General features: G+C 46.2%; 1 protein-coding gene across 1 annotated transcript in view; it reads left to right on the top strand.

Annotated features, from left to right (window-relative positions):
- LOC138492350 (aldehyde dehydrogenase family 3 member B1-like) overlaps positions 1 to 13198 on the top strand; it is a 980501-nt gene that overhangs the window by 320788 nt on the left and 646515 nt on the right. Inside the window, exon 3 of the mRNA XM_069619416.1 lies at positions 8294 to 8404. Within this exon, the coding sequence (XP_069475517.1) occupies positions 8294 to 8404 (111 nt within the window). The remainder of the gene's footprint in view (positions 1 to 8293; positions 8405 to 13198) is intronic.

Here is a 13198-nt window from a genome sequence, read left to right as displayed (position 1 = left end):
GGCTCAAAGAGGCCAAGGAAGATTTACCCGTGGTGGACGGGGTAGGGGAAAGAAAGCCGCACCCGCAGGAGCAGGAGCCACTTTACCTTCGGCAACTGCATCAGCCGCTTCAAAACCACTCTGAGGTCTCCCCTCACAGAACACCAGTAGGGGGCAGGTTAACTCACCATCTGACGGAATGGCAGGCTATTACGTCAGATGCTTGGGCTCTGGAGACAGTGGCCCAAGGTTACTGCCTGCCCTTCCTACATATCCCTCAGAGTCATCCACCGGGGAACAACCCTTTGAAGCTTCCAGATCCGCTCCTCTTGCAGGAGGTTTTAGACCTGCTAGAGAAAGGTGCCATAGAACTGGTACCTGTAGCGGAAAGGAACAAGGGTTGGTACTCCCCCTACTTCATAATACCGAAGAAGGACGGAGGACTGAGACCCATCTTAGACTTACGGGAATTGAACAAATTCCTCCGAAAGGACAAGTTCAAGATGGTGACTCTCTCTCAGATCCTTCAGGCCCTCCAGCTTCAGGACTGGTTGGTATCTCTAGACCTCCAGGACGCTTATTTCCATGTGCCGATCCATCCCAGGCACAGGAGATACCTGAGGTTCGCAATTGGCAGCTCTCATTATCAATTTCGAGTTCTGCCATTTGGGCTAACCTCCGCCCCGAGGGTCTTTACCAAGCTAATGTCGGTTGTGGCTGCAAGTCTAAGGAGGGAAGGGATTCATGTCTACCCTTACCTAGACGATTGGTTGATCAGAGCTGTATCTTCGGAACAGGTTCAGAGACAACTAGATTATGTTTGCCACTTCCTTCACAAGCTGGGCTTCTCCCTCAATTTAAAGAAGTCACAGATGATACCATCACAGAGACTCCAATTCATTGGAGCAGTCCTGGACACTTCCCTGGGAAGAGCCTTGCCACCAGAGGTGAGGGCTCGAGATATTCTGCAGATGGTCATCAGATTTCAGAATGCCCAATATCTCCCAGCCTACGACTTTCTGAGGTTGCTAGGCCTCATGGCATCCTGCATATTCCTCGTGCCGGAGGCTCGCCTGAGAATGAGATCCCTCCAGTGGGCACTGAGAACTCAGTGGTCACAGTTCTCAGGAAGGATGACAGATCTCCTTCGGATCCCGGTCAAAGTAGCCCGAGACCTTCAGTGGTGGGCCTGTCGGGAGAACATCCTGAAAGGAGAAATGTTTTGGCAACCATGGCCGGAGATAACAGTAGTCACGGATGCCTCACTCACGGGGTGGGGAGCTCACGCCAACGACTTGACCATCAGCGGTCGTTGGTCTCCATCGGAGTCCAGACTACATATCAACCTGTTGGAGCTGAGAGCCATCAGACTAGCGCTGAAGGCTTTTCTGCCGTCTGTACGGGGAAGAAACGTCCTAATAATGACGGACAATACAGTGGCCATGCACTACCTCAACAAAAGAGGAGGCGTAGGCTCACTACCACTGTGCAGAGAGGCGATGCAGCTCTGGTTTTGGGAAATTCAGGAAGGAATCTCTCTATCGGCAATTCACCTAGCCGGAGAGAAGAACTTGACAGCGGACGCTCTGAGCAGGCAGAGCACAGTCTCTCACGAGTGGGAGATAGCTCAGGAAGTCCTTCAAGAGATCTTCGCCCTTTGGGGAACCCCTCAAGTGGATCTGTTCGCCACCAGTATCAACAGGAAGTGCGACAGATTTTGCTCAAGGGAATTTCCCCCGAGAGGAGCTCTAGGAGATGCGTTCGTAGTGGACTGGGAGTTCCCACTTCTGTACGCGTTCCCTCCGGTCCCTGTCATTCCTCAAATGATCAGGAGGTTGAGAAGGTTTCGGAAGACCATGATCCTAATTGCCCCGGATTGGGCCAGGAGAACGTGGTACCCGGACCTTCTAGACATGTCCATCTGCCCTCCAATTCGACTGCCATACAGAGAGGATCTTCTCTCGCAGAAGGAAGGTCAGGTTCTCCATCCAGCCATCAAGACCCTCAACCTTCACGCTTGGTGTCTGAAAGGTTGAGGTACAAGGATTGGGACCTTCCGGATGATGTTATGGAGGTGTTGCTTTCGGCCAGAAGGCCGGCAACTAAAACTCTATACCGCTGCCGTTGGAACAAATTTTGCAGCTGGTGCAGAGAAAAGAATATTGAACCCTTTTCTTGTGGTACACCTATGGTGTTGTCATTCTTACTTTACCTGGCTAATTCAGGCCTACAGGTTGGCACAATTAAGGGCTATCTCGCAGCGCTATCAATCTTTAAGCGCACTGCAGAGGAGCCTTCATACTTCAAAATTCCATTGGTAATACAATACCTAAAAGGATTAACTAATGTTTATCCCCCGAAACCTTTTCAAGTTCCCTTATGGGATTTAAACCTAATTTTAAACTTCCTAAAGGGTGCCCCTTTTGAACCACTACACTCTTGTTCATTGAAGCTTCTCACCCTCAAAACTGTTTTGCTAATAGCATTGACATCTGCTAGAAGGGTTAGCGAGTTGCAAGCCTTATCGTGTAAACCTCCACATACAATCTTTTACAAGGACAAAGTTGTTCTTCAGGTGAAGCCTAACTTCCTCCCGAAGGTAGTCTCGGAGTTTCACATCACTCAGAAGATTATATTACCTTCTTTCTACCCTCCTCCTCATCCGGGGAAGGAGGAAGAGAGACTGCACAGGCTGGACCCTAAGCGAGCCTTGAGCTTTTATATCAGCAGATTGGCTAAGATCAGACAAGCAGACCAACTCTTTGTAGGTTATGCAGGACATAAGTTGGGCCTTCCAATAACAAAACAAACCATCTCCAGATGGATTATTTTAGCCATTCTGGAGTGCTACAAATTGGCAGGAAAGGAGCCTCCTCAAAATCTAAGGGCTCATTCTACCAGGGGTATCGCAACATCCTCAGCCCTTCAAAGAGGGGTGCCAATTCGAGATATATGTGCGGCTGCCACATGGTCGTCCGCACATACATTTACCAAATTCTATAGCCTGGATTCCTCCTCTAGTCAAGAAACTAGATTCGGCAAGGCTGTGTTACACTCTGTCCATTCTGGAAGGGTAACATAACTTTTATTACTCCCGCCTCCAGTCACAATACCACTGCTATGGGAGTCTATCTAAGATAAGGAATACGTCGGAGGACACAATCCCTTCGAAGAACTAGTTACTCTTACCTTGTAACGTTCTTTCGATGGGATGTTCCTCCGACGTATTCCTTATCGACCCTCCCATCCATCCCCGCAGTATGACTTCCTGTGGGTTTGCAGCCTATGCTCCTTCAAGGTGATTAGTCTAATCCAAAAACATTACTGGGGACTACAAAACGGAACTGAGCAACGGACGCTGCGCGCGGCCTTTATAGGCAGGATGACGTCGACGTCGGCACGGAGGCCGTCGAGGGTCATCGACTCGGCGATCATCGACGCGCAGCGCCCTCTGGCGAAAAAAATTTTCCGAGGCCAGCAAAGCTGAAGGATTTCTATCTAAGATAAGGAATACGTCGGAGGAACATCCCATCGAAAGAACGTTACAAGGTAAGAGTAACTAGTTCTTCTCATAACTATGGTTTTGGAACAGCTGCAGACTTTAAATTAAGCCTTTGTGCTGAAGTGATTTGGCGGTCAAACAGGCACTTGTGAACCTTTACAATGCAACAGGGGATCAGGCGCTGCAGATCAGGTGACTGATGGAGCAGCGTTCATGACTGTTCTTTTTGCATTGAGCCTTTTTGAAGGGCTGTCTAGTTAGCAGATACCCTTTCTGAGATGGAATTACCCACATCATTTTATTAATTTAATAGAAATAAAAACAGCAAGGGGTTCTACACCCTTTCCAGATGGCAATACCTCACAGCAGGGCCAAAGGAAACAGCGAATAGTGGAAGGGACCCCTCTATTGAAACGTGGTGTGGGTGAAACAGTGTACATTGATGACCACCTGCGTCAAGTAGGCACACTGATCAATTTCAGTGAAGTTTTCATTCAGGGCGTGTTTCCACACGGGCATAGATTTGTGATTTATTGGAGTGCTTTATTTGACATGTTATAGCATTCCTTACTTGCCCTTCGTCATGCATAATGGATCTCGCTACAGCAAGCATCCATTTACTGAGAAACCATAGATTTATGTTTTGTAATGATTTTCGATGATGTACTGCATATTTCTTTTTGTGTGTGGTGTGGATGATGGAACATATGGCGGGGTTTCTCTCAGAATGGCTTTAGCCTTGTCGACCTTAATATATTGGTTGTGCTGTTTGTGGATGCATATTTGTACTGATAAAAACCTCATTCCCTTTGTCTCCCGGTCTCCGTCTCCTTTCACTTACACTACATGTTTAAAAATATATATTAAAATAATAGCACAGGTGCTTATGTCAGGGGATGTATGCGCCTAACCTTTTATTGACCAATTTATATTTTGAATGGATTGTGTCCTCCCACGTATTCCTCATTTTATAATCTCCACCTTCAGCGGCTTCAGAATTTCTTTTCGACAGGCTGCGATGTGTGCGGTTTTTGTTGAGTCGATGTACCTCGATGTACTCCGTTCAACTGTCGACGTAAGTATTTGCATGTTCCAGAAGGTGTCTAATTGACATCCTCTAGTCAGGAAAAGGTACGGAAGCCTCTTCCTAAGGAAAGAATGTGGCCTGGAACCTTCCTCCATTGTAAGGCTATGGGGAGTGGAAAAAACAAAAGTAACATTTTCCATCTGTCACAACTGAAAACTAAAGTCTGGTAAACTGGATCTAGGGGTTGGGGGAAGGATATGAGGAAAATAATGCCTGTCCAGAAAAATCGATGTAATTGAAAAGTACCCTTTACATGAATGTTTTTATCTTTAGCCGAAATCAGTTTTACAGCATGTATTCTTGCAGTCTGTTTTAGGTTTCACCTGCTGCAGGCCTTATTTATGTAGAAGTCCAGCAGTGCAAATTACCCAGAAATCCACCACCACTTGGTCGGTGGGCCCACAGACTACTGCCCTATGGTGCAGGTACCGTTCTTAACACTGGCCTCTTTTTAGAGTGTGCTTCATGGGTAATAATCACCAGCAGATCAAAGGATGTAGTCAAGAATCGCAACTCTGTTTCCTATCCAATGCAAGTTGGCTTGCCCTTTGTTTCTCACTTTACAAGTGGGGGTTCTGACAATACTGTCGACATTATGTCAGTGAGTGGTTATTTAACATAGGCATTGCACACACTGTTAAAATGGATTCCCAATGTACTTTAATTTGGCGGTTATCCTGTGTATTTTGTGGATTAAGTAGGTTTAGTTTATTTAATTCTCGGTTAGTCTCACTATTGCTGGAAAACCTATTTTCAACTATGACATCTACTGACTATTTCGTGTGGGCTGTTAGGTGGCGCTGAAAGCACTACCTTAAAAGCCAAAACTATTGTCCTTAACATAACAGCTTCACCCATGGGCTTTGAATGAAGGTTTGTAATGATTTTCCAATGGGGATGGCATTTGAGGAGGGGTACACAGTTGTAATCCCACCCATTCCCTGCCCTAGCTAATGTAATCCCTATTGCTAATCACACCCATTTCTGGCAATCTCAGAACTGTTTGATTTTGAGTTGGCTCTACCATGGAGGAAGCCATCTTGGATGACTGTCTCTCTGGAAACAAGCCGGCACGGCCGACTTTGAATGGAAAATATGCCATACATCTACCTATCCAGTGGGACACAAATGCCAAAACTGTTGGCTTTGGCAATGCTTGTCTAAAATAGCTAAATAATGTGCAGTCTGGGGGCGGTATGTAGCGTGTATGGGTTATTTATGGCAGGTGCTTTGTATTACAGTACGGGTCCCACGTCACAGGCAGAAAGTACCACTTGTCCTATGTGACAGGCTATCTATAGTTTGTTACCTGCCTAGATGCCTGTGGCCCCAGGTTTTGCTTGAGGGGTGTGCACGGCAGCGTGTGCTGCTCGTGGCACTGTCTGAGCGGCAGAAGCATCGCACTGCAGGGAACCTATAGGCGCAAACGAGCTTTCAGAGCCGGAACAATGGGATCCACGGAGAGCGACGATCAAGTGTCCGTTTCTATATTTTGTGTCAAGTTTGAATTAACCAAAACACTATAAAAAAAGTATTTTAAAAATATTCACAATGTAAATGGTCTTGCTTGTTCACATCGCCTAAAACGCGAAATACTTGGACTAAAAAAGGAAAACTTGTTTGGGGCGGTGCACGAATTTCTGTCGTCCTTTACCAGTCTTGGTCTCGATTTACTGTTCTTATGCGAATTCTTGTGGCCCTATAGGTGGTGCCCTCGCCACTTATTGCTGTGCTTTGCCTGCAATGTTGCCTTGATCACGTGCATACAAGATCATAATCTGTGCCCCTGTGCTTCGTGACACGTTTACAGCTGTCTTTGCGGGGGGAAAAAGTTCCATTAGCGGCAATTTTACTGATCAGATCCGATTGTGCGTTTCGGGGCATGTAATGTGTGCAAGTGAGAAGGGGTGTGCTGCTGATGACCTAGGCTCATGGTGCACTGGTTCTATTTGTGCACAGTAATGTTTGGTTGTGCACGTGGACGCTTTCGACTTCCTTGGATGCATACGTAAAACGGTAGTCTTATTCTGCGAGAGGGGAGCCCGTTTTTTTTATTGCACGAAGCACTGCGGGAACGAGTGGTTTAGCCTAATCCTGGAGAGTGCACAGGCTCCGGTGCTCGTGGCTGGGAAAAGGCCAGCGCGTTGGGAAAATGACAAGTCGATACACTATCAGTATGTGCGTGTTCTACATGAAACTCTGGTGCTATCTGTGCATATGGGTTATGCGTTCGCATCTTTTTTTAATGCTTATTGCACAAGTGCCAATTATGCTTCCCATGTCTAATAAAACATGCGGATTGAACCTCAGGATATTGACGAATACCGAAACAATGCTGTTTATCCATGCACCACCAGACGTTGATGCCTTTATAGTAAAATGGCAGAATTGTAATTGGTCTATAGATGAATGCTGCAGGTGTTGGCTTCCTCAGCTGTACTTGGATCTGTTCAGTTAGTACTAAGCATATCACAGTGGGTGCATTGTTAGTTTGGCCTATTAGGTGGCGTGTGCACCACTTATGAGACGAAACACAGATGCAGAGAAATGGCATATGAGAAGGGACACAAAGCTGGAAGGTATTGTTTGGTTATTTGCCCACCCAGTGACTGCCAATGGCCATGCTAATCCCTATGGCCATTGCCTGCGCCACCTTGCCCAAAACACTTCTTCATGTAAACTCTTTTGCCATAAAACTTTGCATTCGAAGTGCCAGCCAGTGTTTTATCAAAGCAGTCGTCTGAGAGTTCATGACTTTTTATTAGAGCTGTAAACTAGCTACTGGTGTAATAAAAATGTCTTAACCAGGTCTCCCTTCAGTCGCTTTTTGGCTCATGCCTAAGCATTAGGCATTTTCCAGGCGCTGCGTTTAGTTGCCCAGGTACACGCAGCATTTTGTCACCTGCTACCATCAATGGACAACTAATAGCACTACAGTAGTACCCGGCAAGTAACTCTCCCATGCCTACACAAACTGTTGGCATTGCCAATGCTTGTATTTCCTTTGCACCCTGCTTTTTCCTGGATCAGCTGGTTGGCAGGCTAGCCAATGAGGAGAGTGGGGATCATACTGGGTGGCATGTTTGTGTATCGACAATGGTCTAGATTTCATATTTGTATGAAATGTGAGGGGTGAGGGATAGATCTGGGGCAAAGAGTTTGTCTTGGAAGCAAGACGATGGTGCGTAACGCACGGTCGAATCCCGGACCCGCGCATAAAAAACAATCTGATATTAAGCGCGTTATAAAAAAAACAATTATAATAATTATTCACTACGATTCCAGTGTATGATGAAAGGCAGTGGTCCACTATTTTTTTTAAATTACGTTTTACCGTTCTATACTTTTATTTAAAAAAGAAACAGTTCCAGAATGGCTTAGTTTTAAAGTAAATGTGTAGGAAGAAGTTGAAACTTGCACTGCACTTAACATTCCCTTAAACAGCAGGTGTTGGGGTGGGGGGGGAGGGGTTGGGTTGTACGTGGGTGGGGTAGTGGCAATGGGGGTTGTGGGTAGCGGGGGGCAGCCCAGCAGGGAACATAGTTCCACTACTTCTTTTCCTACACTTCGACCACTGATAAAAGGTTTTTATCCACTTCTTTTCTAAAAGAAATTAAATTAAAATTAAATTAGAATGACAACGAACTGACAAACCGTGTCTAAATTAGAAGATGGTGTACTATGAGTACAATCTTTGTACTTCTCTCATCGAACATTATCTTCAGCCTAGGTTTGAAACCCTTTTGTCGGAGATTACGACAGTAAAAAATGAAGCCCGTTACGCAATAAATAATTTGAAGAAATGGATGCAGCCAGCGTACATTGAGAAAAGCATGGTAAGGTTTTACGTTTTTCATGTTGATCATGCATGTATTTTCAAATTCTATAAATACGTATTCTATTGGTACACTGGAGAATGAACTGTTGTAAAAGAGAGATTTAATGAGTGTCATTGCTTTCCTCTTTTATTTTAAAAGGGTGTGAAGTGCCTATGGTCTTCCTGTTAGTGATGGCATGGAGAACACCTGGCTGCTTTTTTTCACAGCTCTTTTGTCGATTAGAAAAGTACACTTCATTTATGATTTGCCATGTACCAAAATAATGTAACATTTCCAGAAGCAGAGACGTTGTTCTGCAGACACGGACTTCAGCTGGAGCCTAAAGGCCTGTTATTCATTTTAAACACCACATCTATTTCATATCCCATCTAAAATGTGTAGTACATGTTGTGCACATGTTTGAGAGGGACTGAGGGTAGTCTGTCAACATTCACGCTCTGTCCTCGAGTCTATACAAACCAGGAGTAGTATAATTTGCCATTTTGACATGTACCTCCCAATTGCTGGGGGAATGGGTGAAAATTGTACATGTTGTCCCCACCACCCCTCTAGTGACCGGCAAAACTGCAAAATGTAATTTTTGCTATGGCATTCTAGCTCTTGTTGGTGGCGTTGGGGCGCTTGGGTGGTCTTGCAAAAGGCTAAGATCGCTCTTTCCAGTTGGTTCGTTTGATAAACACTGCAATTTTGAGGTCTTGCGAGAGAATGCTTCCTCTCTACCTGCCTATTTGCAAGTACGTGTTTAGAGTGAGGCTGGGTCGAGCATTACCTGTGCGTCTTGCTGAAAGCTCAATTCCAACAGCAGATAATGGTGGAGTTGTCGAAGTAGGTGGGTTATGTGAAATATGAAATCAGTGTTTGTTTTGTGCTGCTTGATACAGTACCGCCTTTTCCACTTCAGTGCTGCATTAAGTTTCCCTAGTGTTATTTATATTATTGCCAATGGCTGCCTCTGTTCGTGTTAAACTACATGGAAAGTTCCCAATCCATAATGGAGGAAGACATTCTGAAACCCTTTATTCAGTCCTTTAATGCTTACTAATGACAATCCCTAATGGCCACCAATGGCCGAGCAAATGTTGCAGTCCTTCCTTCTACATAGAGCAGCAACCATTTTGCAAGGGCCAGTGCAGATGTATTCTCTAGGGAGAGATTTGCTGAATGTTGCTTTAAAGGCTTATTTGTTTTCCTTCTGCTTGGTACAGTGATGATTTTATTTTTACTTGTGTGCTGCTAGACTAACTGTCTGCATTGGGGATAGATTTCAAGCTGTTGCATGATCTTATGTCCTTTTTGTATTTCCATGGTGCTTGACCAGACCAGTAGCACATGTAGTTAATATGACACTGTAAAGTCTGTCACAAGTAATTCATGTTTAAAAACGGACAAATATTTTTTTTGATCACAAAAACGATGCTTGCAACTCCCTGAAAAATCAGCAGAACGATTTATGTGTGCATAAAATCAACCATTTTGTAAAAGCCTGGGCAACTGTGCAAGTTAGGATGAGTTGTAAAATGCTGCCTGCAAAAGCTCCAGTAGTGTATCCTCATAGTGCACTGATATTTTTTCCACTATATATTTTTTCTTTTTGCAAAGGTGCATACTGCTGCTTTAGGGGGCTTAAGATCTGTTTTCATGTTGCCTGTGTTTTTTCACTCCATTGTAGCTAATACAACTGTCTTCATTGGGGGAAGATTTGTTGGATTATGGAACGCTTGGTCTACAGGAGTGTTGTATCATGGGCTTTAAACAGTGGATGTGCAAATTGGCCATACCATAGGCCATTCATTGGTGCTTTTGAAGTCTTGCACGAATGCATGCTTACTAGTGGTGTACCGTATAGTAAATTTAAGTATTCAGCCGAATACCGAATAGTTGGCCAAGGAGCCGAATAGTTGCCTTTTTTTTTTTTTAACTTTGTTTTTATTGACATAATACATATAAGGTAGGGTGCGCAAGCAATCCCTGCCAGTAACACATTGAGCAAACATAACTGCCTGTATTTTTTAACATTTTAGTCCCATCCCACCTCCCCCCTCCCGCCCCGTCCCCCCCAACTTTTTCAACATAATCCCCTTCCCCCACCCCCCACCCCCCCAACTTTGCAACATACCAAGTTTTGAGTTTTTTTTTTTTTTCGCAGGTTACAGAAGCAGCAGTGAGAACTTTCGAACATCGTTATATGCACTCGTTATACCATTTGACACCGTGGGAGCAGCGCGGCTCAGAGCAAATTGATGGACAGGCTCCAATTCTAGGGCCGGCGCTGGGGTAAGCCCGGGGGACACATATTGGGAGCCAACGTTACAGTTGCATAGAGACACAGTCATCGTGGAGGAGAACTGCTGTCCATTCCTGTGCGAACTCTGAGGCTTTGTCGTTTTTCACTGCCGTGAGTTTTTCATAAGTAAATATAGCCCTTAATTTACAGAGCCATTCCTCTTTAGTTGGTGCTAAGGGGCTTTTCCACTTTTGGGCCAATGCTAGCCTCCCCGCCCTCAGCATGGCTCCGATGACCCTCGGGAATGCACTTTGTTCCGTTTCCGGCATGGGAGTACCCAGAAGGATTTCTAAGGGGAGAAGCGATGGACAGAATCCCTCTATGTCCTTGATCCAGCTGAGAAGCTCCGACCAGTACACCTGAATAACCGGGCATCCCCACCACATATGGAACCAAGTGCCTTTTTGGTGACATAGCCTAGGACAGTAAGGGGATACTTCTGCGAACATTTTGGAGAGGGTGGCTGGGGGGCGATGCCAGGAGTGGAGAATCTTGAAACTATGCTCCATGGCTGCGGTGTACAGAGTACCGGTAAATATGGTTTTGAAGACTGCCCTCCATGTATGGTCGTCTAACTCCATGCCCAGCCTTTCTTCCCATATACGCTTGAAGGGTTGCCTATCCTCCAGATTAGCTATTATCAAGGTGCTGTAGAACTTGGACAGGGAGCCCTTTCGGGAGACACTTTTAGCTATTACTTCTTCAAAGGGGGTGAGGGGGCGGGCTAGGTTGTCAGCCCATCGGGGGTGAGTCAGTATTCCCTTCAAACGCAAGTACTCAAAGATCGATGGTGGTTTATCACCCAGTGCTTCGGTCAATTGTACATAGTCTATGAAGCCCTTCTCACGGGAGAGCTGGGAAACTCTCTCCAACCCCATGTCTGACCAAGCCTGCGTGTCGCGGAAGCCTCTGGTGTCTAGGTTGATAGGGGGACCCCATAGCGATGTTAAAGGGGCCGGCCAGGACGACAGCTTTTTGTTGTTTTTATCTGGCTTCCAGAGTGCCCATAGGACTGCCAGTGTGGGGTGTTCTTTAAGATAGGAGGGGATGGTTTTAGGGGAGGCCCATAGTAGATCTCTGACTTTTTTAGGGTGGGTGTGGATATCCTCTATATATGTCCAGTACGTCCTCATATCCTCTCGCATGTGCTCCATCATCACCCGGAGCTGAGCAGCTTTATAGTATAGTCTGAAGTCGGGGAGGGCGAATCCACCTTGAGACTTCGGCAGGGTCAAGGTGGAGAATTTAACTCTTGGTCTCCTTCCGTCCCATATAAACTGGAGAACTCGGGCCTGTAGAACCTCGAAGAAGGATTCAGGAATAACCACAGGGAGGGCTGCGAAGAGATACAGGAGGCGAGGTAATATATTCATCTTAACCGTCACCATACGGCCAAACCAGGAGAGAGTAAGGGGAGCCCAGCGTTTGAGATCACTGCTGATTTTAGCCAAGATCTCCGGGAAGTTGAACTGATATATTAGCGATAAGTTCCTAGGAATGCTGGTGCCCAGATACCTGGTGGACACACGTTCTATCCTCACTCCCAAGAATTCCGAGCGAGCCCCGATGTCTTTGTCCCCGGGACCCATTGGCATAATACTAGACTTGGAGGCATTTATCTTAAGCCCCGAGAAGGCCCCGTAGAAGTTCATAAGATCAAATAATCTAGGTAGTGAGACCTGGAGGTTGGTTAGGTACCCCAAGATATCGTCGGCAAATAGTGAGAGTTTAAACTCGCAGTCGCCACAGCGTGTCCCCGTAATTTCACGGTCTTCCCTGATCGCTATGGCCAGAGGCTCCATTGCCAGAGCGTATAGAAGGGGGGAAAGGGGACAACCCTGCCGGGTTCCTCTGGATAGAGCCAAGGGTTCCGACGTGCCGCCGTTAACCAAAACTCTTGCCATGGGAGCATTATATAGTGTCGAGACCCATCTACAAAAATTCTCCCCGAGGCCCATTTTTTGGAGAACTTTGCCCATATAAGGCCACTCGACATGGTCGAAGGCCTTTTCCGAGTCCAAAGCTAGGAGGTAGCCCTCTTCCCCCTGCCTCGAGGCCTCGTACATGAGGTCCAGGGTCTTACGTATGTTATCGGACCCCTGGCGTCCCGGGATGAACCCTACCTGATCTCCATGTATAAGTGAGGGGAGGAGTTTCGCCAGTCTGTTCGCCAGAAGTTTGGCCAGAATCTTGACATCTACGTTAAGAAGGGAAATGGGGCGATACGATTGACACTGGGAAGGGTCCTTCCCCTCTTTAGGGATTACTACTATCAGAGCTGACATCATCGAAGGCGGCAGGGTGCCCCGGTCCAGTGCCGAGTTGAACATTTTGGCCATAAACGGGGCTAGCGTAGACCAGTAAATCTTATAGAATTTGACTGTGAACCCATCGTTGCCTGGGGCTGTTCCACTCTTCAGGGAGGATATGGTATCTATTATCTCCTCTGGAGACACGGGGAGATCCAGTATGTCTGCTTTTTCAGGTGAGAGGCCTGGGATCGGGAG

This window comes from Ambystoma mexicanum, chromosome 10, assembly GCF_040938575.1.
Source record: "Ambystoma mexicanum isolate Mex_15411 chromosome 10, UKY_AmexF1_1, whole genome shotgun sequence".
Taxonomy (NCBI): domain Eukaryota; kingdom Metazoa; phylum Chordata; class Amphibia; order Caudata; family Ambystomatidae; genus Ambystoma; species Ambystoma mexicanum.
This window is presented reverse-complemented; position numbering and strand designations above follow the sequence as displayed.